At 41.5% G+C, this 25,614-nt stretch overlaps 2 protein-coding genes across 6 annotated transcripts; one reads left to right on the forward strand and one right to left on the reverse strand.

The window, feature by feature from the left end:
* The first annotated feature begins 3,300 nt into the window (after positions 1-3,300).
* Positions 3,301-14,777, forward strand: rad51d (RAD51 paralog D). 2 transcript variants are annotated; one of them, XM_061751832.1, is made up of 11 exons: positions 3,301-3,653; positions 3,733-3,794; positions 5,880-5,998; positions 9,028-9,109; positions 10,264-10,398; positions 11,220-11,315; positions 11,416-11,503; positions 12,912-12,982; positions 13,050-13,211; positions 13,674-13,800; positions 14,634-14,772. In XM_061751832.1, exons 1-10 carry the CDS (start codon positions 3,572-3,574, stop codon positions 13,767-13,769), a joined length of 993 nt encoding a protein of 330 aa, XP_061607816.1. In that variant the 5' UTR covers positions 3,301-3,571; the 3' UTR covers positions 13,770-13,800; positions 14,634-14,772. The 2 variants fall into 2 exon arrangements, with proteins under 2 accessions (XP_061607816.1, XP_061607817.1); XM_061751833.1 differs by having other exon boundaries at positions 3,302-3,653; positions 14,638-14,777.
* On the reverse strand, positions 14,065-25,177 carry lig3 (ligase III, DNA, ATP-dependent). Of its 4 annotated transcripts, none has more exons than XM_061751826.1 (21): positions 24,835-25,176; positions 23,403-23,903; positions 23,142-23,270; positions 22,778-22,984; positions 22,546-22,697; positions 22,189-22,355; positions 22,035-22,112; positions 21,791-21,959; positions 21,102-21,257; positions 19,974-20,105; positions 19,813-19,892; positions 18,382-18,469; positions 18,217-18,294; positions 17,939-18,062; positions 17,057-17,199; positions 16,891-16,965; positions 16,209-16,355; positions 15,992-16,142; positions 15,706-15,785; positions 15,532-15,633; positions 14,065-14,885 (listed from the first exon to the last, which is right to left on the reverse strand). In XM_061751826.1, exons 2-21 carry the CDS (start codon positions 23,881-23,883, stop codon positions 14,634-14,636), a joined length of 2,991 nt encoding a protein of 996 aa, XP_061607810.1. In that variant the 5' UTR covers positions 23,884-23,903; positions 24,835-25,176; the 3' UTR covers positions 14,065-14,633. The 4 variants fall into 4 exon arrangements, with proteins under 4 accessions (XP_061607810.1, XP_061607811.1, XP_061607808.1 ...); XM_061751827.1 differs by having other exon boundaries at positions 14,065-14,882; positions 24,835-25,175; XM_061751824.1 differs by having other exon boundaries at positions 15,532-15,785; positions 24,835-25,177.
* Positions 25,178-25,614: the final 437 nt, after the last annotated feature.

Below are 25,614 nucleotides of genomic sequence, written 5' to 3' on the forward strand. Positions count from 1 at the left end.
GCTTTGCAGTTTTTGCAGCCAAGGACAAGTGAGCCATTTTTCATCGCGCAGGGCCGGCAGGGCTGCACTTTAAAACGGCACCTTTGTCAAGTGTTACCTGTTTGAACCCTGATCAATGGAAGCTCAGCCTCCCTCTCAATCCTCATGATTACACTTTCAAGGATTTTTATTTATCTTCTGTCTGCGTGTGCGTGTGTGCGGTACTAAAAAGCGACTTCCAAGCCTTTTCGGAATGTTCGCCTTGTGCCAGGAGACAGCAGCGACACGATGCATCCAGTCGTCATCCATGTTTTATGAACGCCAGGGTGAATTTTTTTTTTTTAGAAAGCAGCACACACATTTGTCAACATGTCCTGTCCTATAAGGGCTTTGAGGACACTGTTCAGCTATTTATTTATTTATTTAAAAGTTTACTTACATTTCCATTTGCACAAAATTAGTCCATAGCTCAGCTAAAAGAATCAAAATCTGGATTTTAAGTTGAGTTTACATGTACTACTTTCATTTATTTGTTTGATTACTTCCTTCATTATTGTAATTTTAATTCAAGTTCAATTAAATTTAATTAAAATCCTTTTTTTTTTTTTTGTCCAAAAGAAGTATCAATGTCGATGTAAAGTTGTGCCGGTGATGCGTTTGTGTCACGTCAGAAATTTTGGCTTCCCTCTCACTCGCACCCCATTTGACCTCATTCATAATCAAAGTAGAGTAATCGTCGCAATATTATAAAATGGTGCCTTGAGATATGAGTTGAATTTGTTCCTTGATCATGCTTGTAACCCAACTCATTTCTCAAATCATCTCTCCCCATTGAAATGAATGGCAATGCCATTCATGTGTTCCAGCCTCCCAAAAAAAAAAGCAAAAAATGTTTTAAATGAAAAAAAGATCACTCTATAAAAACATACAATAATGACATACAATGAAAATTGTATTTATTTTTTTTGCCACATTTTGTCTTCAATTCAATGGACATTGTGCTGCTCCTTCTAGTGTAGCCTTATACATAATAGTAATACAGTCTAAAATATGAGACAGACACATGAAGAAGAGTTTCACCACTGACTCTAGGCCGCAGTAATAGTAATTGTTCTTTTCAGATTGCAAAGAAAATATGCCAGCAAATATTGTTATATTGTATGCCTACATGTGTTGCTTCATTGTTTGTGTTCAAGTATCCGTTGCTATTAGGGTTATGACAACACCACAACACCGGTGCCATTCGTTAGCCTGTCTATGGAGTTTGCCATTGTTTGTTAGCTTTAAACTAAACAGACTGTCGTAAGGCAAAGCTATGTTATTTGTTATGGCGTGCTATTTTCTATGCATTTTTCCATTTTTTTTTTACGGGCCTCAGCTGGAGCCATCACGCCAGCGTCTGCAGGAGTCCGATAACCTCCAGCCAACACGTCCGACTTCATCACGCCCACTTGGCCAAAATGCTAAGAAAAGGATCAACAAATCAACTTCAACACGCGACGCAAAACAGTCCAGAAAAAAACAAAAGCGTTTTTACATTGAATTTTAAGAGTGGCATTTTTAAAAGAAGGGGAAATCGTTCACATAACTAACTTGATCTCTTTTGATGGAAAAGTCGCGATGCGTTTGCGGTCGTATGGGAAATTCGCATGTAAGCCTCTAGCTTTGATGTCATCCCTAATTAGCCTGAGGCTTTAATAGCTGTGGACAGCGGTTCTCAAACTTTTTCCTCCAATTAGCACACGAAAAAAAAATTATCTCTCCAAGTAACACCAGAAGCCAGATTGAGGTTTTAGTCCTAATACGCGTCCTGCATAGTTTGAGCATTAACGCTCGGCTTCAATATAATAAAATGCAAGCCCCGCCCCTCCATTCTGCCCCACCCTTGAGTCGAATCTGTAAATGTCACGACGAGTGTCGTATTGATTTTGAATAATGAATGAATTAATAAATGACTGCGATGAGAATAAATAGATGATCTACTTTATTCATAGAGATAAAATATTCATAATAAATCATTTGAAATATCCCATTAAAAATAGTAGAATAGAATATAGAAAAATGCGGTAGTCGTGTTTTTGTTTTTAAGCGCTTCCTGTTCACTCCTCCCCACTTTTCTTTCTTTTCTCGTTTATTTATCAGCCGTGTCATTTGTTTTCGATGAGACAACTAATCAGGTGGCAGAGATGGAATCGTTGCAATAAAGGTGTTTGTTTGAACGAGGCCTCGGGCTTCGGCGGAGGCGTTTCGCACACTTGGCTTGATGGCTTCCGAGCAGCCTGCTGGGACTGCCTTAGTTACCATGGCGATGCGGAAACTTTGAAAAGGGGAGCTATTTTAAAAAACTAAACTAAACAAAAAAAAAAAAAACAACAAGTTTGCTCACAGCACAAAACACCAAATTCAATTTATCAGCTTTTCAAAGGAGTTGTGTGCCTTGGTTAAAAAAAAATAATAATAATAATTAGCTAGCTAGCTAGCTATCTAGCTATCTAGATAGATAGATAGATAGATAGATAGATACTAAAGTCACACAAACATTTGATATTCCACTGCACAGTGTCCACCTTGCTGCAGCAGCCCGTTTTCTTGTTGCCCTCAGTCTCCTCTCAGATCAAATTTCTCTTTTGTTTGTGTATACCATTCGTTGGTTTTTTATTTTCTCAATAATATTTACTAGCAATAGTGTTGTATTTTATTGTTGTATAATATAATAAAGTATAGACAAGTACATACATAAAAGAGATTGACAACATACATTTCATTATTGATAAAGAATAATAACGTTAGTGCTAAGATTGTATTATTTGGAATAATAAAATTAAAGAGGAAGAATAATAAAATGGCAAATACATGATAATACAAGTTGAATTGACAAATTGATTTCATTAATTTTATTTCACGATTGTAAGCCTTGTGTATATGTCAAATACATCATAAGAGAGAAATATTTATAAAAGACACAAAGATATTGGTCCTTTTTCATGAATGTAATGTTTTTTTTTATTTCTTGCTAATCGTAATATTTTCAACAATCACTCGTTTTCCCAGTTTGAGCTTGCTGGCCGTTTAAGACTATATTACCCACAATACATTGCGGTTTTGCGTTACTGTGGCTACCTGTTACCATGGTGATGCAGAGATTAAATAGTTTGCTTTGTCAGAACAACCTAAAACTCGATTCATAATCTTTCAAAACGAGTTGTGGGTCCACGGAGAGTAGATTTATAGTTTGTTTACAATGTTTTAGCTAGTTAGTCAATTAAACTACATTACCCACAATGCCCCTGCTGCTAAACACGTTTTTTTTTTTAAATAGCGTATCAAATGTTTTTAAGTTAGTCAAACAAGTCTAGGCAGCGTTAAATTCGTTTTAGTCAACTTTGCCGATGTTTCAACCTCGGCAAAAAAAAAAGACGTTTATTCGGTAAAGGGACGTGACAAAGCGGAAAAGTCTCCCCCCTGAAGCTAAATGCTCAAAACACAAGGACGCTAGCTCGCTTGGGTTCCCCAAAAAGTGAAAGCCAAAGAAGTTTTCATGTTGCTTCTGAGTCGTGATTCCCGTTGGACTCCCACTCGACAATGAGAGAGCATGGTGCTTCTGCGAGAAGGGATGTGTCCTGGACTGGATGAAGGTTTAGTGCGCCGTTTGCGAAATGCTCGCGTCAAAACAGGTTGGCAACGAGCCCCTTCCCACCCAAACATGGAATTGCAACAACAACTGTCATTTTCTTCATGTTTCTCTGCACACAGTGGAAGATCTGGTCTCGTCGGATATCGAGGACCTCGCACAGAAGTGTTCGGCGTCGTATCAGGTATTTATTTGTGCCTTTTAAGGTTATTTCTTTTATTTATTTATTTTTCGGGTGTGTTTTTGTGATGCAATTGTCATGATAACCACAGAGCAGGAGACATCCACGCTTAAACCGTCGCTGTTAACGAGTAACATGGAAATGACCAGAGAAGCTCGCCACCACGCTGGTACGTTTATGTCAACAAAATAGTGAGGATTTTTGCTTCCGTAGTTAAAAACGAGGCTGCGAACGGAGTGCGGCTAGTTCCCAAAAGCGCAGTGTTGTGGGTCAGTGTTGCCAAATTAGCAACTTTTTCCCACAATTAGTTTGTGACTTTTCTGACCCCTCGCTCGACAATTAATTCCTGCTAAGAAACACGGACGTCAGTCGCGCTGAATATTTGCCAACAACACCCCCCAAAAAAGCAGCAGTACGTATGGGTTGTGCGCACGAAGAGGTCAGTGATTATTTGTGAACGCCTTCTATCACATTAATGATTTTTTTAAAGTCACGCAACCATAGTGGTATGCTGTTTCCAAATATCTTGCAAACTGTCCAAAATCCACACTTTTTAGTACAGGCTATCAAATAGTCCTCGTTAGCGGCTTGAACCTGTGAAAACACGCAAGCCCTTTCACTTTTTCATCATTTGCACGAAAACAAATAAGCGAGGCGAGATCTTGAGATAAGAAATTCTCTGTGTTGACCTCTCGGGCAGCCAAGAGGAAACTTCATTTTTGTAAATAAGACTGCAGCAAACTTGTTTTTTTTGTTTGTTTGTTTTTTTTGGCGCTGTGCAAATAATGTGCAAACGAGGCCTTTGGGAGAGGCCGCGCTTGTCTGGCGTGGGCAGGGAGAGGTCACGGAAGGCCAGCTCGGAATTTATCGTTTCACCTCCTGTGGTCGTTGTCTCCGCACCCCGTCGCCCACCAAACACTTATTCAGTCGTTACACACACACACGCGCACACAACAACAACAGCAAAACTCCAGCAGCGTCTGCCTTTGCGAATGATTTCTCCATGTGTTGGCCCGGTCAAGCGGACATTTTGTGACCCGCGGTGCCTTTCTGGGTCCGGCGTGGTGACCCAGTTGAGGCCCTCTGACTGGTTGGGTCACCGCACTTCAGGCTGCTTTTAAAGACGACACATTGTGCAAAAATGACTCTTTAAACACACTCTTATCTCAAATCCTCCTTCCCCATCGATTATGAATGGAAATGCTATTTATCCGTTCCAGCTCCCCAAACAATGCCAACAAATGTTGTTTGTAACTTGAAGAATAGTAGACCACAGTGTTGCACTTTATTAAAAACATACAGTAATAACATCATTAAATGGAATGTAAATGAATAAACCCCGTTGGGCATCATGTGTTCATGTTTTAACTTCAATGGACATCGTGCTGCTCCTTCTGGTGTGTGCTCCTTGGCCACAAGGGGGCAGTTTAATACAAACAGAAATACTACACAGATTCGATGATGAAAAGACCGAAGAAAACATCTGTGAGTATTGTTATTTTGACTGTTTGTATGTGTTGCTACATTTTGTGTAAACTCATAAATAAAAAGTTACCACTGTGAGTGAATCTTTTGTGAGCTGCCTTTTTTTTTTTTCTTCCAAAATACGACTGTCAACGCGTTGTTCCGAATTGGGCCGGTTTGTGACATCACAGCGAGGCTAATTTACATAACCCCGCCTCCAGACCAAGTGTCTCCGTCTCCGTTGTCTGCTTGGCAGCCAGGCTGGGTGAAGATCCACCATTTCAAGGGGTAGCTTATTAATCGAGACACATAGTCGGACTATTTCAACCGCCGCTTTATTCATGTAATATTTCAGTTTTATTTTCGTAAAAATTATGAGTGGCTGTTCTGTGTAATGAGCAAGCAACGGCGTTAGCGCTCAAGCCGGCCGTTACCTTTTAGCGACCTCGCCGCTAACCTACTCTGCTCCTAATGAGCTCACGTGGTCCAAATTCACAGACACCTGGGGAGCCCGGAACCTCAGGCGTGTGTCGGCTAATTAAACACCTTAACCCGGGTGCCGGAGCGGAGCTTGTTACCTAGCGATGGCTGCAAGGTGAAATGTCTTCTTTCGTTTTCTCGCAGGCTCTGATAGCCATCCGCAGGGTGCTGCTGGCCCAGCACGCCGCCTTCCCCGTGTCGGGAGCCGACCTCTACGACGAGCTCCTCAGTTCCACCGCCATCCTCTCCACCGGAAGCTCTGCGTATGCGATAAGTGTTTGACTCATTTCGCTTGATTGGAAAAAACAAACAAACAAAAAAAACACACTCAGTAGCTTTGCCCTGGAAATCGGGGGGAAAATTTGCCACCGAGACAGAAGGTTTATCAATCAGCGTGGAATTGGGTATCATAATAGGACGCACGGAAAAGTCTCAAGGACCCGTACCCGAAACTTTACAGGAAGTCAGCCATTTTGGTTTAAAGCAGGCCTTTGAGAGTGAATTCCAGGACTCGAAAGTTAGAAAGAAAAAAAATAAAATAGCCACGACACAAGTAGTAAATGGCTCTCATAACAGGACAAATAAAAAAAAAACTCTTCAGGACTAATGCCCGAACTTGTACGGGAAGTCAGCCATTTTGGTGCGAAGCTGCCATTTTGGGGCAAGCTCCAAGGCTCGAAAGTTAAAAAAAGAAATCTTTCCCCGAAAAATTGGGTGGACATGTCTATCAGAACAGGACGCATGAAAAAGTCTCAAGGACCCATGCCTGGAATTGAACAGGAAGTGGACCATTGTGGCAGTGAAGCAGTGACTTTAGGCAAATTCTAGAGTTCAATTGTATTTTTTTTTCTGCTTCGGTGGATTTTATCCCTGTTTAAACTGGAGGACACATGTAAGTCAAACCAGTCATAAGATTTTCCACTGCACGGTTCGCCTACCGATCAATCAAAGCCCGAGTCACGTCGGCGTTCCTTAAAAAAATTGAATTTGCATCGAACCGCGCCCGCGCCGCCCGTAGCGGAATATGCAGCCGAGCGTGTCGCCTCTCAAAACTCGGCTTGTCCCATTTGGGCCCTAAAGTGGCGTCTGATGTATCAGCTGCATTAACAGCGATGGCAACAACAACCCCCAAAAAAAAAAGCCTTCATGGCGCTCTGTGAAATGTTTGCACATTCTCTTTAAGGATGGGAAATACTCCTCGCTTAGGAAACCTTCCTACAAACCGTCTTGTTTATTTTATTTTAGCCTTAAAGTCAACATTTCTCAAGCATGTCGTAAACGGCTCCGGACCCTTGCAAGCAGCCCGGACGTGTCATGGCTGCCACCTGGTGCTGAAAACATGTCAGTAAGTCACCTCGCAAGGGGATGGACGTGAAGGACACTTTGTTTCTTAGCTACGCCTCCACTGAGATCCATAATGCAAAAAAGATAATGCTCACTTTTGCATGACGCTGGCGCAGAAGTTTGGATTTTACAAATATGCGGATCACTGTGCCTTGTAGCTTGCAGTGCTTGTAATGTTTCGCTAACCTACAGGGACCAAGTACCGTACATCTAAAAAAAAAAAAAAGTCAACATTTTTCCTTTGTTGATTTATTTATTTGAAATAATTTTCCCCTCATATTTTCACTCATTTGACTTTTTTTTCTTTGATTATTCTAGCTTTTCTATTCTTGTGATGTACACGTTTTGTCTTGTAACATTTCTCATTTTTTCCCCTCATTTTCAACATTTTTCATTTTTTATTGTGGTAATATTTATTCCAACTTTTTTGTTGTATTTTTTTTCTTATAACTTTGCAGTATTCTTGTAATTGTTTTTATCTTATAACATTACCATTTTTGATCAATGATCAACTTTATTCTTGAGAAAATTATACATTTTCCTCATATTGTGATTTTAGTGTCTTAATATTTTAACTTTCTCTTATAATATTCTAACTCCTAATATTGTAAAATATTTTTTGTCCCAATAGTGCAACTTGATTCTCATTCACCAATTTTTTCTTCCTGTAAAATTTGATTTGTAACTTTTTTTTTCCTCTAATTTCCATTTTTCCCCCCCCGCAAAATAAAAAAAATGTGTTGTTATATAAATTGAAAAAAACAAATCCTAATTCCTGTTGCAAATTGTAGAACGTGTCCGCATTAAAGCACTACTTGATGCTGCCGGCTGCTCTTTTATGATATAATATTTTAATAAAGATGTTGAACTGCGTGTACATAACTTCAAATGGCACAAATCGAAGCATCTCCGTTTCTTCGAAGGACGTTTAATGCGCAAACGGCGTGTAGTTGTCGTTCCCGTTTTCCCCCAAGGACGCCCGGCGGATATTTCATCGCACCCGCGCGGCGAGCCACTCCGAGCCGCGTTTAACCTTCAAGCGCGAGTGGGCGGGGCCCTCCCTGGGGGCCCGGCGTCGGATATGTAGATAATGCGACGAGGGCGCGCGTGGCATCCATCAGCGGATGAGACGACCAATCAAAATAAAGCACCGCCTGGCGAGGGGTGTCTGTAACGGTCGAACAGCTGGTGAGTAATAAGCCCTCAAAATGGCTCCCGGGAAACCGGAAACTGCTAGTGATGGTCTTATGAAGCGCTTGTCTCGGCACGGACGAGCGGAAGCATCTGTTGTACTTTTTCTGGCTTTGTGCGTCACATATCGCAAGTACAGTACTGTATCTAAAAAAAACAAAAACATTCTTAGCTCTCAAAATGACACCTGAGAAACAGAAAACGTAACGATTGTGTTATTAGGAAGCTAATTACGATCATAAACAAGAAGGAAGTCATCGAAAGGATGGCAGTTTGGCAAATATCGACCATCTTAATTATTGTAATATTAATGAATCTGATTTTTATAGGACTTTTCTAAATGCTGAAAAATGCTTAACATTGTAGGCCTGCAACGATTAATCGAATAACTTGAATACAACAATTAAAAAAAAAAAAATCGTAGCGGAATCGTTGGCTCAAAGCAGTGATAATTTCTCCACACGTTCATCCGGTGACTCCCACTGCACTCGCCAGGCCCCGCCTTTTAAGGCCACACACACTTAGTCACGAATGTGTGTATATGAGGATGGTGACCCCAAGTGGTCAAAAATAATACCTGAACCTGACTCGATTGTGTGTTTAATAGGGCAAAATAAATGTTCACGCGATTACTCGAATAATCAATTTGTACCATCACTACACACAGCCCGCTGGTTGAATGTCGTGTTTAGCCTTCATCTACATTGAATTACTCCTCATCAGCGTTATTACAATCGATGGTCTTGTTTGTCCTCAGCCTGGATGCACTGCTGGATTCGGGTGTGTACACGGGCGAGATCACAGAGCTGGCAGGCGGGCCAGGAAGTGGCAAAACACAGGCGAGTGAGCGCTTCACCATATGTAAACTACATACTCTCTCTTTTTTTTCTTTTTTTTTTCCAACTCTTTATTTTGTGGGAAATTACATGTTTTCTTTTTTTGTGTATGTGTGTGTGAAATTATTATTTTTGACCTCCAAAATGTTTTTCCTTATGAAATTTAAAAAATAATGACATAAAATTTGTGGGAGTTCATTTATAATTCCAATCAATTATTTTTTTCATATTTTGTTTTCTTATTGTTTTGTCTTAAATGTTTTTTTGCCATATAAAATAATCTTAAAACTGGAAAAAATATCGCAAATTAAAAAATATTCTTCCAAAAATGTGTCATCTAATAAATTAGTTAATTATTTATTATTTATTGAATTATTATAAATTATAAAACATATTGTGTTTTTGTCATGTATTTTTTGTGTGCTAAATGTTCTTTACAAATTCCTATAATATTAAAATAAAAAAACATTCCCACGTTTCCCTTTTCATAATTAGTTTTCTCTTAAATGATTTTTGGCCCATTTGAATTATTTTTTTTTTTTTTCTGGAAAAAAAAACCTTATTAATAGAAAAAAGTAATTCTAAAAGTATCAAATCCATCTGAAAGTATTTTATCATAAAATGTATTTTTATCCTATTACGTTTTACCCAAAAAAATCTAAAAAAAAAAAAAAAAATTCAAAAAGATTTCTCATAATTTAACACTTTTGCCATAATACGTTTTCTGTCATATTTTTTTCTCACAACTTACAAAATGCTTTTGTCTCTGTAATTAAAAATTACAAAAATAATTAAGAAAAATCTCACTTTAAATTCTCATAATCATATTTTTTTCTCATTCCCCCCAAAAATGTTTTTACTTGTAATAATATTATTTTTGTAATATTACATTTTGTCTTGTAAGATTGCATATCTTTGTCTCATTCTATTACACATCATGCTTGAGTTTTTCCCTTATGCTATCACAACTATTTTCTTTTTTTTTAACGTGTAAATTTACTACTTGATTTCTGTAACATTGTAACTTCTTTCTCGTAAGTCTTTGACTTAATTCTCGCATTATTTCTATTTTGTCATATTGCGAGCGTGTTGAATAGAAGCTTGCGGTTAAAGGTGGCAAATAAAGCGGTCCGGCCGGGCCTGTCACGTGTGCGCAGGTGTGCTTGGGCACGGCGGCGCACGTCTCGCACCACCTGAGGCAAAACGTGGTCTACGTGGACACCACGGGGGGTCTGTCGGCCGGCCGCCTGCGCCAAATGCTGCGAAGCCAGACGAGTAGCGACGACGAGCAGGTGAGCTGATCCGTATTGTAACAATAATCGTTGCCCTTTACAACTCAATTGGGGAAAAAAATGAAATTAGAACTAAGCTAGCGCCAGAGTATTTATGCCTCACTATGGGTCTCTGTATATTCAAAGCGCACTATCCCGTCAGAATAAAGCAAGAAATAAATCAATTAAATAGATTTCTGTAGTTGTCCGTGAAAGCAGACCGATCAAAATAAGATCTATCAACACTTTCGCCTATTTTCTGACACGTTACGGACCAAACCAGTGACTGAATCGTAATCTATTTGTTTGTGCATTTTCTCCACTGCCAGTTTAAAATAATGTCCTGTTTTTTAATGAAGGGATGGAAATTAAAACAATATTTTAACACAAATCATTCATCGAGAAAATAATATATAATAATTATCCAAGTTTTAAAATAATCAAACTACAAAAGTGTGAGGAAAAGCCTACGAGAACATCAGAACTTCGGGGTTAATCCGAGGCACTTTAAATGGCGGCAGGTTTTTGCTGACCCATTTAACAAGAGTTTGAAAGTGATTGATTCCTTCTGAACACGGCCACAGCCCCACTTATCAGGGTGTGCGCACTTGCGCAACCACATTATCTCAGCTGTTCAATATGACTTCAACTGAGCTTTACAGCGTATAGGTCACATTAATGGTGGAAAAAAGTTTTCAAAGAATTTATGTTGGGCTCATTTTTTGTTTTCTACAACAAACTGGTGGCATTTTCACAGGGGCGTCTCGACTTTTTATAACCGCTGTCAAATGAGCAACGCCTCATAAAAAGCATGTCAAACTCGAGTGTCATTTTGCTGGCAGATGGAAGCCCTGCAGAGGATCAGCGTGCATCGCGCCTTCGACATCTTCTCCCTGCTCGACTGTCTGTACCGTCTTGGTGGCGACGGTCTTCGGCAGGTGCGTGTGAAACGCGTCCCCAAACCACAAAGAGACGTAAAAAGTTTTTTTTTTTGGTTTTTTGTTTTTTTTCTTTTTTTTGGGTCACATTTTACGACAGGAGGCGAGCGGTGGCTCCGTCAAGGCGCTGATTGTGGACTCGGTGTCGGCCGTCATCGCTCCTCTGCTGGGAAGCAGGCATCATGAAGGTGAGCACGCGGAAATTTCCCCGCGTAGATTTCCGCAGAGAAAAGTTTGTCTGGAAGCTGCAAGCGGTGCAAATATTGCAAAGTGCAAAAGTTCAACCAACAACTTTTCACTGGCGTATCCTCGCCGGACAAGACTTAATTCTTGGAATTTATTTATTGTTCGCTTTATTTGGAAATGTAAAAAGAAAATAAACAAAAATATATGTACAGTGGTGCATCCACTTACAAAAGAGCAAAAGGTTTTTCGAGATAGAAGCAGTTGCTTGATGGCATTTTTTATGTCTTGAGTTGCGAGCAAAAATGTAAGTTAGGAGCACTGATTTTATTATTGCCACTCCCACTTGAAGTTTATGTAAAAGTAAACAAAAACAATTACAAGTTGTGCATTTAACCAAACAATATTCATTTTGTCACAAAAGTCAGCTAGCTTAATGCTAACACATAATTCAAAATGCCAGAGAGGGGCTAATGAAACTAGCATTGATATTGCGTTACTTAGTTATCGTGCCTTGAGATACTCTACATAAATTTAGATACAGTAAAATAAAGAAATTAAATGTGGCCTCTTCTCCCTCATAGACCTCATTAAATTCAACATTCATGTGGAATTTGAAAAGAAAATTTAGAAAATGTAAGCATTTTTTTACTCTTCGTGAACATTCTAAAAATGTTCTAAAAATTATTTTTTCCCCCTCACAATATAAATTTATTTGACTGTAAAATATTGTGCATTTTTTCCTTCTAATTGAATTATAAGCATTGTGTTAATCTTTTACAATTGAAAACAATTTGTTGATTTTTATTATATTCATTTTTTTTAAATATAAAATTGAATTTTTTTTTCTCATATTGAAAATCTAGGCGGCACGGTGGCCGACTGGTTAGAGCGTCAGCCTCACAGTTCTGAGGTGCGGGGTTCAATCCCCGTCCCCGCCTGTGTGGAGTTTGCATGTTCTCCCCGTGCCTGCGTGGGTTTTCTCCGGGCACTCCGGTTTCCTCCCACATCCCAAAAACATGCATTAATTGGAGACTCTAAATTGCCCGTAGGCATGACTGTGAGTGCGAATGGTTGTTTGTTTCGATGTGCCCTACGATTGGCTGGCAACCAGTTCAGGGTGTACCCCGCCTCCTGCCCGATGACAGCTGGGATAGGCTCCAGCACGCCCGCGACCCTAGTGAGGAGAAGCGGCTCAGAAAATGGATGGATGGATGGATGGATATTGAAAATCTTGATTTTTCTTTCTTTTTCCAGTTTTTGCTTGTAAAAATTCTGTTTTTCCTCGAGTTTTCTTTCTTTACCCCCTCATATGACTTTTGTGTAAAATGACAGCTTTTCTTTCCTTCCCCATGTGTCTTTATTTACTAATCCCTCATCCTTAATATTTATTCAACTGGACTGTGTGTGAAGGCATGCACATGATGAGTCAAGTGGCCATCGCCCTCAAGACCATGGCCAAGGATTTCAACATAGCTGCTTTGGTGAGGATGAACGCAAAAAACACAACACACACGCACATTGTAGGACATAAGTCATATCTGAGCACAGGTGACCAATCACGTGACGAGGAGCGATGAGGGCGAGGTACGTCCGGGCCTGGGTGTGTCATGGAGTCACGTCCCGAGAACCAGAGTCCTGCTGGAGCGACTCCCCGCCGCCGTAGGCCGACCCGCTCTACGCTCGGCGACCCTGATCAAGTCTTCCAGGCGGGTAAGAAAATGGCACCCACTTGGTGAATGTGACAACAATTTAGTCCTTAAAAAATAATCCCAAAATGTGAAGTCCTTTAAAAGAAGAAAAAAGTATATATATATAGAGAGAGAGGTGCCTTGACTAACAGGTTTAATTCGTTCCGTTACCGTGCTCGTTGCTCAAATCATCTTTCCCCATTGTAATTAATGGAAGTGCCATTAATCCGTTCCAGCTTTCGCAAAAACACCAACAAAAATTTGGGTAACGTTATATGTTAGCCTGTCTGTTGTTTTGCTTTGTGTGTTAGCATTAAGCTAGTGGCAAAGTTGTGCAGTTTTAGTAAATACAACATTCATGCTAGTTTTCTTAGCCCATCTATGTCGTTTTGCATTGTGTTCTAGCATTAAGCAAGTAGACTTTCATACGATAGTTCAAGTAAGTGGAGGTACCACTGTCTCGTCATGTCTTGATCTTGAGCAGCCGTGTTTCATGCAAGCCGAGTTGGACCTCGAGTGTTGGAGTCGCTGCGAAAGTGCCACGTCTGGAAAGCGAAAACTGGACACTGTAGACTCTTGACAGCTATCAACTACCTCAAAAAGGATTCTGGGTACATTTACACCCGCGTTCCTACACGAATACAGACACAACTTTAGCAAGCAGACCTTTTGCAATCTTGCATCATCCAAATGTGTTAGTAGTGCGTTCAAGGAGCCTCTTTGCCGCCAGAAAATAAAACACACAAGTCAACGTTATACTGGAGTAGCTGTGCAAGTACACAATTATTCTGATAATTAAATTGTAAAATTATGTTTATTCTTATTGAGCTATATGCTTTTTCTTGTGAAATGTCATTTTACTTGTAAAAGTTAAATACCTTTTCTCATGCGATTTGTATTTTCTTATAAAGAGGACACTTTTTCCTCCCACATGACTTAAGAATTTTCTAAAATGATTTGTTTACATTGTTAGTTTTTCCTCATCAGTTTAAACATTCTTCCAAAAAAATACCTCTTAAAATAAAATTACTTCATATTACTTTTTTTCCCTCATTTTATCCCCCTCAAAATAAGTGAACTTCATTCTCAATGTATTTTTTTTTTCTTGTCACAGTATGACTTTATACTCACTGAGGTACGGTACTTTTCCCCCCCATCATCTTGACTTTATTTTAAAAAAGTACACATCCATTTCACATTTGCTCAGCGCTCAGCTCATGATTTAAATACACACAAAAAGGCTGCATTACAAATTAAAGCGTCCATGGTTCCCCAATGCTTCTGCTTTACCTCCTGTTGCTTTTTGTTACTAATGACAGCAAAAGCCAATCACTAATAGAAAGTGTCAGAAGGTTACCATGTTGACAAATCTAAGATGTGGCGTTATAGGTTTAATTAGTGAAAGAGCAAATAAAGTATTGCTTCTTTTCTTTGTTGTTGTAAGTCAGCAGGGAGCCACTACCCGCCTCTTGCGGATGCACTCCCAGATCCAGTTGGCCGACACCCGCTGGGCCCGGCCGCCGCCGCCCTCTTCCTCCTCCGCTTTGTCAGCCACCGTGTGGGTGGCCGAGGCGGCGTCGTAGTCGGCCACGAGGTCGCCGTCGTACGCCACGAAGTAGCGCCGCAGCTTAGCAAAGTCGTCCACGCCAGACGGTAGGAAGAGCTTGACGCCGCTGAAGATGTCCAGCAGCGTCTGCTGACAAAAGAAATAAAAAGTGGCAGCGTGGGAACTAACAAGGTGCCATTTTTGTACATTTTTCCATCAAAGTGGTTAAAAATGCTCATTTTTATCCGATTATTCAATGGGTACAGCCCTATTTAACTCAATAAGTGATGATTAGTGTTGGCCATATCAAAGCTTGAATACTTTGAAAGAAACTTTATTATATTTCCGACTGTAGAATGAAATTTTGTAGTAAATTCTCAATTTATATTTTTCATTCAGGATTGTAATCTCTTTACGCATTTTACTCCCTGAATAACATTACACTTGCTCAAAGCTACTAAAGATTTTAACCCAATTTTATTATTTTAATTGTTAAAAAAAAAGTGAATAATTTTCCCAGTAATAAATAGTGGTGGATATTCGATATTTGTAGTCCGCTGTAATGTGATGAAAGTCAAGTCAATACATTGTCGACTTTATTTACATTTTTTCCATCACAGTCAGTTTTACTATTATTATTATTCTTTTTTACCAAGATCCAATCAAGATGTCTCTTACTCTTCCAAGTACTTTAAATCAGTATACATTATTTTTTCTCCACCCATAAATCGCTTGACTTCAGACTTGCTCAAAACTACCAAATGAAATCCACATTGTAAAAGCGGCTTAGACGGACCTTGTTGTTTTTGGACTCCAGCATTTGCGGGGGAGGAGGAGTGGCCACCTTTGCCTTCCTGGCGTGTCCATTGCTCTGCTCTCCATTTTCACTCTTCCTCACCTGGGAGTTTTTTTTAAAGTCAAAATTGTCATTGTGTGTTTTTGTAAAGCGCAAACAAACATGAGATGGTACCTTCTTGGGGGCGGGAGCTTTGAGAGCGGGGGAGCTCGGCTCAGATTTGACCACCTTGCGTTTGGCTTGGGTACGGTTCCCTGTGAACACGTCATTGGATATAAAAAGTCTGTACACCCCTGTTCAAATGTCTCTTTTGTGATTGAAAAAAATGACAAAATGAAAAAATGTTGTGGTTGCAAAAGTGTGCACACCCTCATCACTGATATACAACCAGTTTTTAAGCCTCATGGTTAGTTGGGGGACCCGTAAGTCAAGTTCCGAAGTTGTCCCACGCATCACTAACCTGTCTTTTTGGGTGGGGCGCTTTCACGCGATGACACGGCCGGAGCGGGCGAGTTTCCGCCGCTGTCCCCTCCCGACGAGGCCTTGTCTTCGCCGGACGGTCCTGCCGTCACTTTGAAGTCGCAATTCTCCTTGGAGATGCGATACAGCTCCTAAGAAGTACGCGCGTGAGAGACATGTCAAATGACGTTGCGACGCAACGGGAACCAGGGGTGTACTTTAAGCTGGTGCAGGTTGGTGGCGCTCTTCCAGTCCTTGTCGTCGCGGATGCGCGTCATGCGCGGGAAGCGGATGGAGATGCCGTCGGCCGTGTGCATCTCCGACTTGGAGAACTCTGCGCCCGTGATCTCCCACACGGGCGCTTGCTGTGCCGCGGGGGGGGGGAAATGTCAGCAAAACAATTAATTTGAAGAGCAAGCACAAATGTTGCCTAAAATGGTTTCATCACAATTTATATACTGAGTTTTTGTCAACAAAAGGACTTTAATCTGGATCTTTATTTAAAACAATGTTAACAAAAGACTGATTTTGATATTTTTTTTTTTAAATACTTTTTGTACATTAGGAGGTCTTTGGTTTGGCTTTTGAAAACTTTCTAAAAGGAGTGCCATATTTTATGTGAATGAAGGACTTTGACTTGATCCTTTTGACTTTTTTGTAAACAGAACTTGGATTTGTATTTTTACATTTTGCGAACAAAAGTTTGATTTTTTTCATTTATTTGTGAAATAAGTTTGATTTTGATCTTTTAAAAACTGTGACCAAAAGACTGACTTGGATGTTTTTACTTTTTGCAAACAAATGACGTATTTGGTCTTTTTCATTTGAACAAAAGACTATATACTGTTATAATGTTACTTTTTTGTCTTTTTTTTATAAACTTGTCAACAAATGACTCACCTCAGGACTGCGGATGAGGAAATCCGGGTAGTAGTTCTTGACGATTTTCAGCCAGCCAGGGATTTTGCTGGGCTCCTAGATTTAGAGAAAAAAAAAAAAAAACACGATTGAAGACGAATGAGTTTTGTTCGTGCTAGCAACAATGGCCGGCCGGCAGGCAGGCGACCTTGCTGATCTTGACGACATCCAGTTCCTTCTGGAGTCGAGCCAACATGGCATCATCGTAGCCTCCCGAGCACTTGGTGACAGTGCACCACTTCTTGGAGTCCGGGTCGTAGCAGCCCATCAGGAAGCTGGACATGATGCCGCCTAACAGGGAGAGAAATAAAATCCTTACTAGTGTATAATGTCAATGATAACATCAAGAAACAGCGATAATCGATATAGTCAAAGATGCGATATTTAGCTAACAGCAACTATGCAATAACTGATGATGTAGTGGGAAGAAACGAGTGATGTAATATTTCGCCAACAATAACTTCACAACAGAGCAATAATATATTAGGGGAAGAATGTGATATCACAATACAGCGATAATCGATATACTGGGGGGGGGGGGGGATTTGCCGATTTTATTTTGCGATGTCTATTTTGTATTTTACAAAGAATGTCACGATACAGCAATTCTGAGAATTTCTATATATTGGGATGACTGTATTTTAGGAGAAAAATCAGGATTCAATATTGTGATAACTTTGCATTGATAACCTGATCTAGCATATATGCAATAAAACAGTTACAGTGCACAAAGATAACCTTGGGCCGCCGAGCCACATGCTGCTTCACCTTGTGGATTATAGCACCCGTGTGGCAGAAATGCGCTCTGGCGTACGCGCCATAAAGGTTTTAATTAATATAGTCGAGTATGCCAGCTCGGCGATAGTGTCGCGGGGAGCCAACTACCCGGGAGCGTAAACGCCACACTAAAGCTGTCAGAAGAAAAATGACGTAAGGCTTCTTTCACGGCGGGGAAATGACTCTGCGGCATTTGAGCTAATGAACACGACATCAATTGGACACACGTGCAGTCACACTCCCACAAACGCACCGTTGGAGCCTTTCCCGTAGAAGGCGCCCAGCACCACCAGGTCGGCCGTGTCGGCCATGGCACCCTCGTTCAGGTAGTCCTTCTTCACCTTCAGCCAGTGACGCTTGCCTGGTTCGTACGAGCCCTGGTGGGCGTGCATGCACATGAACGCACGGACAAACAAGGACGCACAAAAACAGGGAGACACAAACACACATGAATACACACACAGACATCACACCATGACATGTACTTATAAAGCCTGCAGTCTTGTAAACGCTGGAAAATAAATGTCTGACCTTCACGTCTTTGAGCACGAGGCCTTCCAAACCTTCCCTGATGACTCGAGTGATCATGTCGGCCAGGTCTCCCGCACGCTAACACACACACACACACACAAATACATATTTAGATGCATACTGTATAATATATCCGTAAGTGTAAGGTGGTAGACGTGCTCTGACCGTGACGTGCTTCATCTCGGAAAACAGGATCCGGTTGGGCACCTCCACCATGTTGTCGTGCAAGAACTTCCGCCGCTCGCACAGCGGCCTGCAGACGAGGGTTGCGCAAATTCAACAACAGAATTCGTAGCACCTTGCAAGACTTTTTACTTAAACTTTTTGTTAATAAAAAATATCAAACGTTAACTTTGAAACACTAATAAATAATTTTAAGACCTTAGATGTTTTACTCCAATATTTTGTGTATTTTTATTTTTTTTTTTAAATGCCAGAAAATGAAAAAAATAAGACTACGCAAGGAAATAACTTAAAACTAGTATTTTAAAAAAAAAAGGCCCATGTATTGTTTTCATACATGTAATTAATGGTATTAAAAATAACATTCTAAATAATATGAATTAATTTTTTATTAGTCGTGTTTCACCCCAGGATTTATTATTATTATTTTTTTTAATTATACTTTTTACACCATATTTTTGGTTATTTTGTATACAAAATTGTACACCACAATAGTATTTCTCTTTTTTTTGTTTCTACTTGTTTATTTTTGATGGCATCAATACAATTCCTAAAGTCCAATATTCAACACCGAAAACTTGTTGGACCTCTCAATTGAAAACAAGTACAAAACAAATGGAAACTTTGCAAATTTTCTCACATAAAAATAGCATAATAGAATTAACTTTTCAAGTATCAGTCCTTACTTTCATAAACCAAAAACAAGACCATTAAATGTAATATGTGACTTTTTTTTTATTTTTATAAGATAACATGTTCTACAATACAGGATATAATTTTTATGATATTTGGGTTTTGGTCTCTATCCCATCACGGGTACCCAGAAATCTGCAAATGATTGATGTGGCTTTATAATTGCCATTTTAAAAAAATTTAAATGCACAAAAAAAGCGTTTTTTCAGGTGAAATAAAAATGCTAAAATATTGTTGTCATCTTGCACCAGAAGTGAACGTGTTATCCGGGCACATGCCCTCTGTAGCGTTCTGTAGGTTGTGCAAGCCCGCTGACGTGTCAAAGATCATGTGGTAGGTGGAAAATACTTCCATAAAGCCGCAGTCTTAAAACTAAACACTAGCGTGCGCCACAATATTGAATGCATTATTAAAGACCAAGTAAACCTTAATGTTAGTAATATTACTGATCAGAATTGATTAGAAAAACAAATTTAGAGAGGATCACCACTAACATTTATTGCATATAAATACATCAATGGATAGAAAGTCCTGGGTGCACATTATACATAGGAAGAAGGATTTTCCTGATTTTTGGAGTCGGTTTTGAGGGTGCATATTATGCTCGAGAGCGTATTATACACGAGAAGTTACGGAAGTTTCGCCCCCCCCCTTCAAAAATAAAAAAAAACCTGAATAGATAATTTTGCAAGTTTTGCATTAACATTTTGACGTTTTTACCTCTCCATGAGACTGTTGCCATTGAAGTATATGCAGTCAAAGACAAAGAGGCACACGTTGGCGTCTTGAAAGGCGGCTTTCTGAAGGACAAAAGAGGACATGCTGGTGAGATTCACTCATTTTTGTCATATTGCAGCCCAAATTGTGTCTGACCCTCTCACCTTGTGCACGCCCAGCGTCCCGAAGGGGAGTGGCTTGCTGGTGTTGGTGTCGATGAGTAGCACCTCGGCATCCAAAATCATACTGTGACCACCGGGGAACGCCTGCGGGATGTAGTCCTTGAAGTGGGCCACCTGGAGCCGCCAAAAAAAATGTTTGGGATTTGCAGTCAGCCAGGTAATCCGCAAAGGTTGAATCAAGGCAACTGGACTCTGTGTTGTGGTTGAAGACATTTCATCTTTAATTTGAAAATCCATCCATCCATTTTCTACACTGCTTAACCTCACTAAGGTCGCGGGTATGGTGGCGGCTTTCCCAGCTAACTGCGGGCGAGAGGCGGGGCACACCCTGAACTGGTTGCAAGCTCGTTTTTGGAATGTGGGAGGAAACTGGAGTACCCGGAGAAAACCCACACAGGCACGAGGGAGAACATGCAAAATCCACACAGGCGAGACCGGATTTGAACCCGGATCCTCAGAACTGCGAGGCAGATGTGCTACCCAGTCTTCCACTGTACAACCAATTTGAAAATCTTCAGTTCCAAATTAAGTGCAGAGTCTCCCTATTTATGTCTCTGGTGGATGTCACAATAGGGTTGTTGTTGCCAGGTATGGCTGGTGAATTGCCGTCCTGCATGACAAGAGAGGCTGCTCTCCTATGCAGCCGTGTTTGTTTCAGAGTTGCTTGGTCTCTCCATCATGCCCACACTCCAACATTACCGAGTTTGCGTCTCGGGAATTTGTTTTTTGGGTGAAGCACCTTTTGTCTGAATGTGTTACTGATTTTGAAATACATCGGTTTGTTAAATGTGGAGAAAATTCCTGACAAACCAGCCATGGAAGAGACTCGCGATATTCCACCTCCTGTTTCTATAATTCAACAGTCACATGATTTGCAGACAACAATGTGAGGATTTCATATCCTGCGGCTCCCTCTAGTGGCAAGACTGTGTTACGTTTAGCCTGCAATGTTTACTGTGACATGCTGAGAGAGCAAATGTTGATCAAGCCTTGTGGGAAATGTCCCACTGTGAGCATCTCTAATGGCTGCTAATCATACAAGAGCTCACCCTGATCACTGCATATGTGTGTGTGTGTGTGTGTGTGTGTGTGAGAGAGCGAGAGACTGACTTTGTGAGGCAACACGGGTTTGAGGCTGCGGCTGAAGTAGCTGAAGTTGTCGCCACTCTTGTGCACCTGCACGCGCTCGCCATCGTACTTTATCTCCGAGTACATGCCGTTGGGGCACTTCTTCATGGCGTACTCAATGGATTTGCACGCCTCCGCCTAGTGGGCAGAGGGCAAAAAAAAAAAAAAAAAAAAAAAGTGTCACCAAGGTACCAAAGTATGTTTAATCATGTGGAACGCCCTTCAAAAAAGGGTATTATTTGGAGTTAGACTTCAATTTTGGGGGAAAAAAAATCAGCCTCGAAGGTCAAAGAAAGCAAAGTGTAATGTTAAGGAGACATTTTATCTAAGAGGAGACTAAGGGCAGCGAGAAAACGGACCACTGCAGCAAAGTGGCGACTCTCGCATAACTAAGAAGTAAATACATGAGACTTGTCTTCAGCGACATTAATGTTGAAGTATTAAAGTACTTGTTTTACTGGAGTGGATGGTTTTCTTGCTGCCCTTAGTCTCCTCTTGGATAAAAATATCTCCTAACCAAGAAATATACAGAAGGCCCTCGTCAGTCGTGATAATGTTGCAGTATTACACTCCTTAATCCTGGCTCATCGCAGGCTGAGGGCAGCGGAAAAAAATGGAGCGCCGCAGCCATGCGGAGACTGCGGAGTACAGATGCTTTGCCGGAGACTCACCAGCATGGGCTGAACGGGTGTCATGAGCGTGGCCTCCACTGTGAGCAGCTTCCTCGGGCCCGAGCCGTTGGACGCCTCCTGCTGGTTCCTCAGCACGCGCTCGATTACATCGCCCAAGTTTCGGGAGGCCTTGAAGGCGTCGTAAGCGTTTGGATCCACGGCGTCCAGTCTGGCGACAAAAAGACAACCGTGAGGGCCAGAGAAGCAGACCGTTCAGGAGACGTGAAAGGAGACTGTCGCTTACACGTGCTTGGCTCCGGCGTTCATCTTCAGGTCGTGCTTGATGAGCCGGATGATGCCTTTCAGGTCGTTGCTGGTGCACCTGGGGACGAGGAGAGGTTGGAGACGTCTCGTTAGCGATGCGGGTTCCAAGTGGCGGCTACGGCGGCGCAGTTTACTTTTTGGCGATTTCCTCCAGCTCGGCCTGCTGCTCGTCCTCTTTGGTGAGCTGCGCGAGGCGGGTGAGCGACGCGTCCACCTCCTGGATGGTCAGCAGGCTCTTGGCAGACGGGGGGGAGGCTTTGCTCTCCTCGAAGAACATGCGAACCGTCTCTGACACGTCGCCCTGTTTAGAAATAAACGCCGAAAATAAAACATATACCGGTAGTCAAAATAGGGAAGGTCATGGTGGTTAATAATGCTTGTCTCTCAACACTCATAATTTGTATGCACTGTTCAAATAGTGTGAATGCTAAGCTCTTATGGACTAATATTCCAGGATGCGAGGTGTTATCCAATTTTTATCATCTACGGACCTTCTCCAGATCTTGCACCATGTCGTCCTGGTTGCATCGGAAGACGCGGCTGAAGAGTTTGACGATCTGCTTGTCGTTGAGGTTGTACACGCTCTTCACCACGCCGGGCAGCAACAGCTTCACCGTCAGGTACAAGTCGCCGTGGAATTTATCTGCACCGCGCGAGAAAGAAAACGCAAATTAGCGTCACTGATACTAAATGGCGCCACGTCGCTTTTCTTGTCGCTCTCACCTCCGCCGGTGCCCTTGCGCAGGAACTTCTCAATGATCTGCGTCTTGCTGTTGTAGCTGTTGTTCTCGGCCACCGTGGCGCACAATTTGCGGAACTCCCGAAACAGGCAGTCCTTGTGGTGCGGGTCGCATAGTTGGCTGGCCAGAGCACTGCCCTGGTTGGCTTTGGCGGGCAAGGGCGAAGACGAGGAGGCGCCCGCCTTGGCGGCTGGATGGGACGGACAGGAAAATACAAAGTCTAACAAAAGTCCTCTAGCTTAATGTATAACGTATAATCTGAAAACGGCGTACACAGGCTAACAGAAGTTAGCATTGGTGTTCCGGTAATTAGAAAGCTTCAAAGAGCTGAGTGGGTCAAGTCTTACCAGTGAAGCCTGAGAACTTGCGCGGTGCGTTCAGCGACGCGTCGGCGGGAGGAGACATCAGCTTGCCCGACGTATTCAACTTGGCCTGCACCTTCTTCTTGGGACTCGAGTTCACTTTGGCCATCAGGTCTGCAAACACAAAAGGACTGATTTTGATTTCACAAATGATTTATTTTTTGTTTGGGGAACAAAGGCTCTTAGATCTTTTAAACTTTGCTAACAAAAGGTGTTTGATTTGGATGAACTTTTAGTGCGCAGCACCTGAGACATGTCGATTGATGAGCTCCTTGTCCTCGTCCTGCAGCTCCTCCCAGCCCTCCAGGTCAGTGATGTCCTCGATCTTCTTGGTAGTAGCACGGGCGCGCTCCAGTTTCTCAAAGATGCACTTAACGTGGTGCCACTCCTTCATCTCGCCGGCCGATTCGCTGAACGGGTTGGGCACCACCTTGCCGATGCGCACGATCCCCTTGGCGATCTTGTCCTTGCACTTCTTGCAGCCAGCCGTGCCGCGCTTGGCGTACTCCACCAGGAAGCGTTGCTCCGCCATGGCGTCGGGCGGGTGCGTGGAGAGGCGGCGGAACGGGAGGCCTCCGTGATGGTCGGCTGGCGAGAGGAGACGGTGGCGGGATTCAGGAGGCGGAGGTGAGAGGCGTGAAAAGGACGCACACGCTCGGAGGAGCTGAGGGGCGAGGGGGCGAAGGTCCACGGTCTTCTTGATTAGCAAAATGACACACCTCTGCATCAACACTTTCAACTTACGCTCTGCAGTAAAGAGGGAGAGTTCAAGTTTTTAGTCACAACTTTACCTTTTGTTAACAAAATAACTTTTTGTTCACTCTGTGAAGAATGAACTTTTATTAGGTTTTTTTGTTGTTCTGAACAAAGGTCAGAGTTTTTATATATATAACTTTGCGTTAAATAACTGATGTTAGTTTTTCAACTTTTTGTGAACTAATTTTTTGGGACCCTTTTGTTAATAAAAGGGTTTGATTTGGAATCTTTAGAACTTGCTAACAAAGGATTTGATTCACATGTTTTTATTTACCATTTGTGACCAAAGGACGGATTTAAATCCTTTTTTACTTTTGTAAACAAAGCACTGATCTCTTTTCACTTTTTTTTTTTTAAATGTACATTTATTTGGAATATTTAATGTATTTTTTGTCAACATGAGAATTTGTTTGGTATTTTGGAATGTCCTTTTTATAAACAGGGTTAATTTGAGTCTTTTGACTTTTTATGAATAACAACGCTTTCATTTACTTTTTGGTCAAAACAGGATTATTTTAAAATACTAAAAACAGTTGAAAATCACATGAATTAATTGGCTCTGTTTTTAAAACCTTTTTATGAGCAACAGACACATTTTTTATCTAATTTTGTGAACACGGACTTTTGATTTTACATTTATGAACAAAGGAATGTTAGGGTTTTTTTTTTGGGGGGGGGGTACTTTTTGTGAACAACGGACTTAAAAAAAAAGCGCACAAAATGTGATTTAAACTGGGTAGAAAGTTGAAGAATAACCGAACTGTAAATTAGGCTGCACGGCGGCTAAAGCTAGGCTAGCTAGTCGGCCACCTTCTTAACCACCCCGGACACTATACACCTACGTTCACACAAATAGCCATGCTTTCACACAAAACTGTATTATAAACATAATTATGTATATAACTGGTGATAGAGATTGTACCTTGCAGATTCTTGGCAAAGTGTAACAGCGAGATTTAAGTGGAGGCTGCGTGGCATTGTTGTAGCCGCCTGTCAAGGTATCGTCGATTCATATATAGTGTGGTCACTTCCGATTAGATGGTAAAAGTAGTCCCCCAATGCTTCGTATTTTTATTTGTGAAATGAGTTCACATATGACTGGTGTTCATATAGTGGATATGTAACCCTTTATTATCGAAAGGAACGTAGCTAATTTGTCCACAACATGTAAATTATTTTGAAATGTGTATGTATTATTTCCGGTGCAGCCTGCTATGCAATGTAACTTGCTATAGTGAGCACGTTTTGTTTAAAGGGGCAACACGCCCTGCTTCGATCAACTAATCGGACGCGTGAGTGCGGCAGCCATATTGGGGCGGTACACCAAGGAGCATTATTGGGGTTCCCACATAATTTCCAGGCCGGACACGCCCTGCTCCAGTATTACTGGTTCCAGGACGCGCGCAGCTGCACTGATTGGATGCTGTATCCCGGTAGGACACGCTCTAATGCTTCCAGACGGGAAAAGTATGTGACTTGTGGCGGCATTCATGTTTCCCACTAACCTTAACCCGACCCTTGCCCAAAACCTAACAATAACAAACTTAATTGTATTTATTTCTAACAAATGTGATACATATTTGGACTTCTCTGCCCTTCCCGCGACGCAGGAGCCAATCATGTTGCAGCAGGGCGCGTTCTGCCTCGAAACTGTGGGAATCCTAATAACGCCACAAAGGAAGATTTTTTTTTTCAGTTCACA

This window comes from Phyllopteryx taeniolatus, chromosome 17 (genome assembly GCF_024500385.1).
Source record: "Phyllopteryx taeniolatus isolate TA_2022b chromosome 17, UOR_Ptae_1.2, whole genome shotgun sequence".
NCBI classification, from domain to species: domain Eukaryota; kingdom Metazoa; phylum Chordata; class Actinopteri; order Syngnathiformes; family Syngnathidae; genus Phyllopteryx; species Phyllopteryx taeniolatus.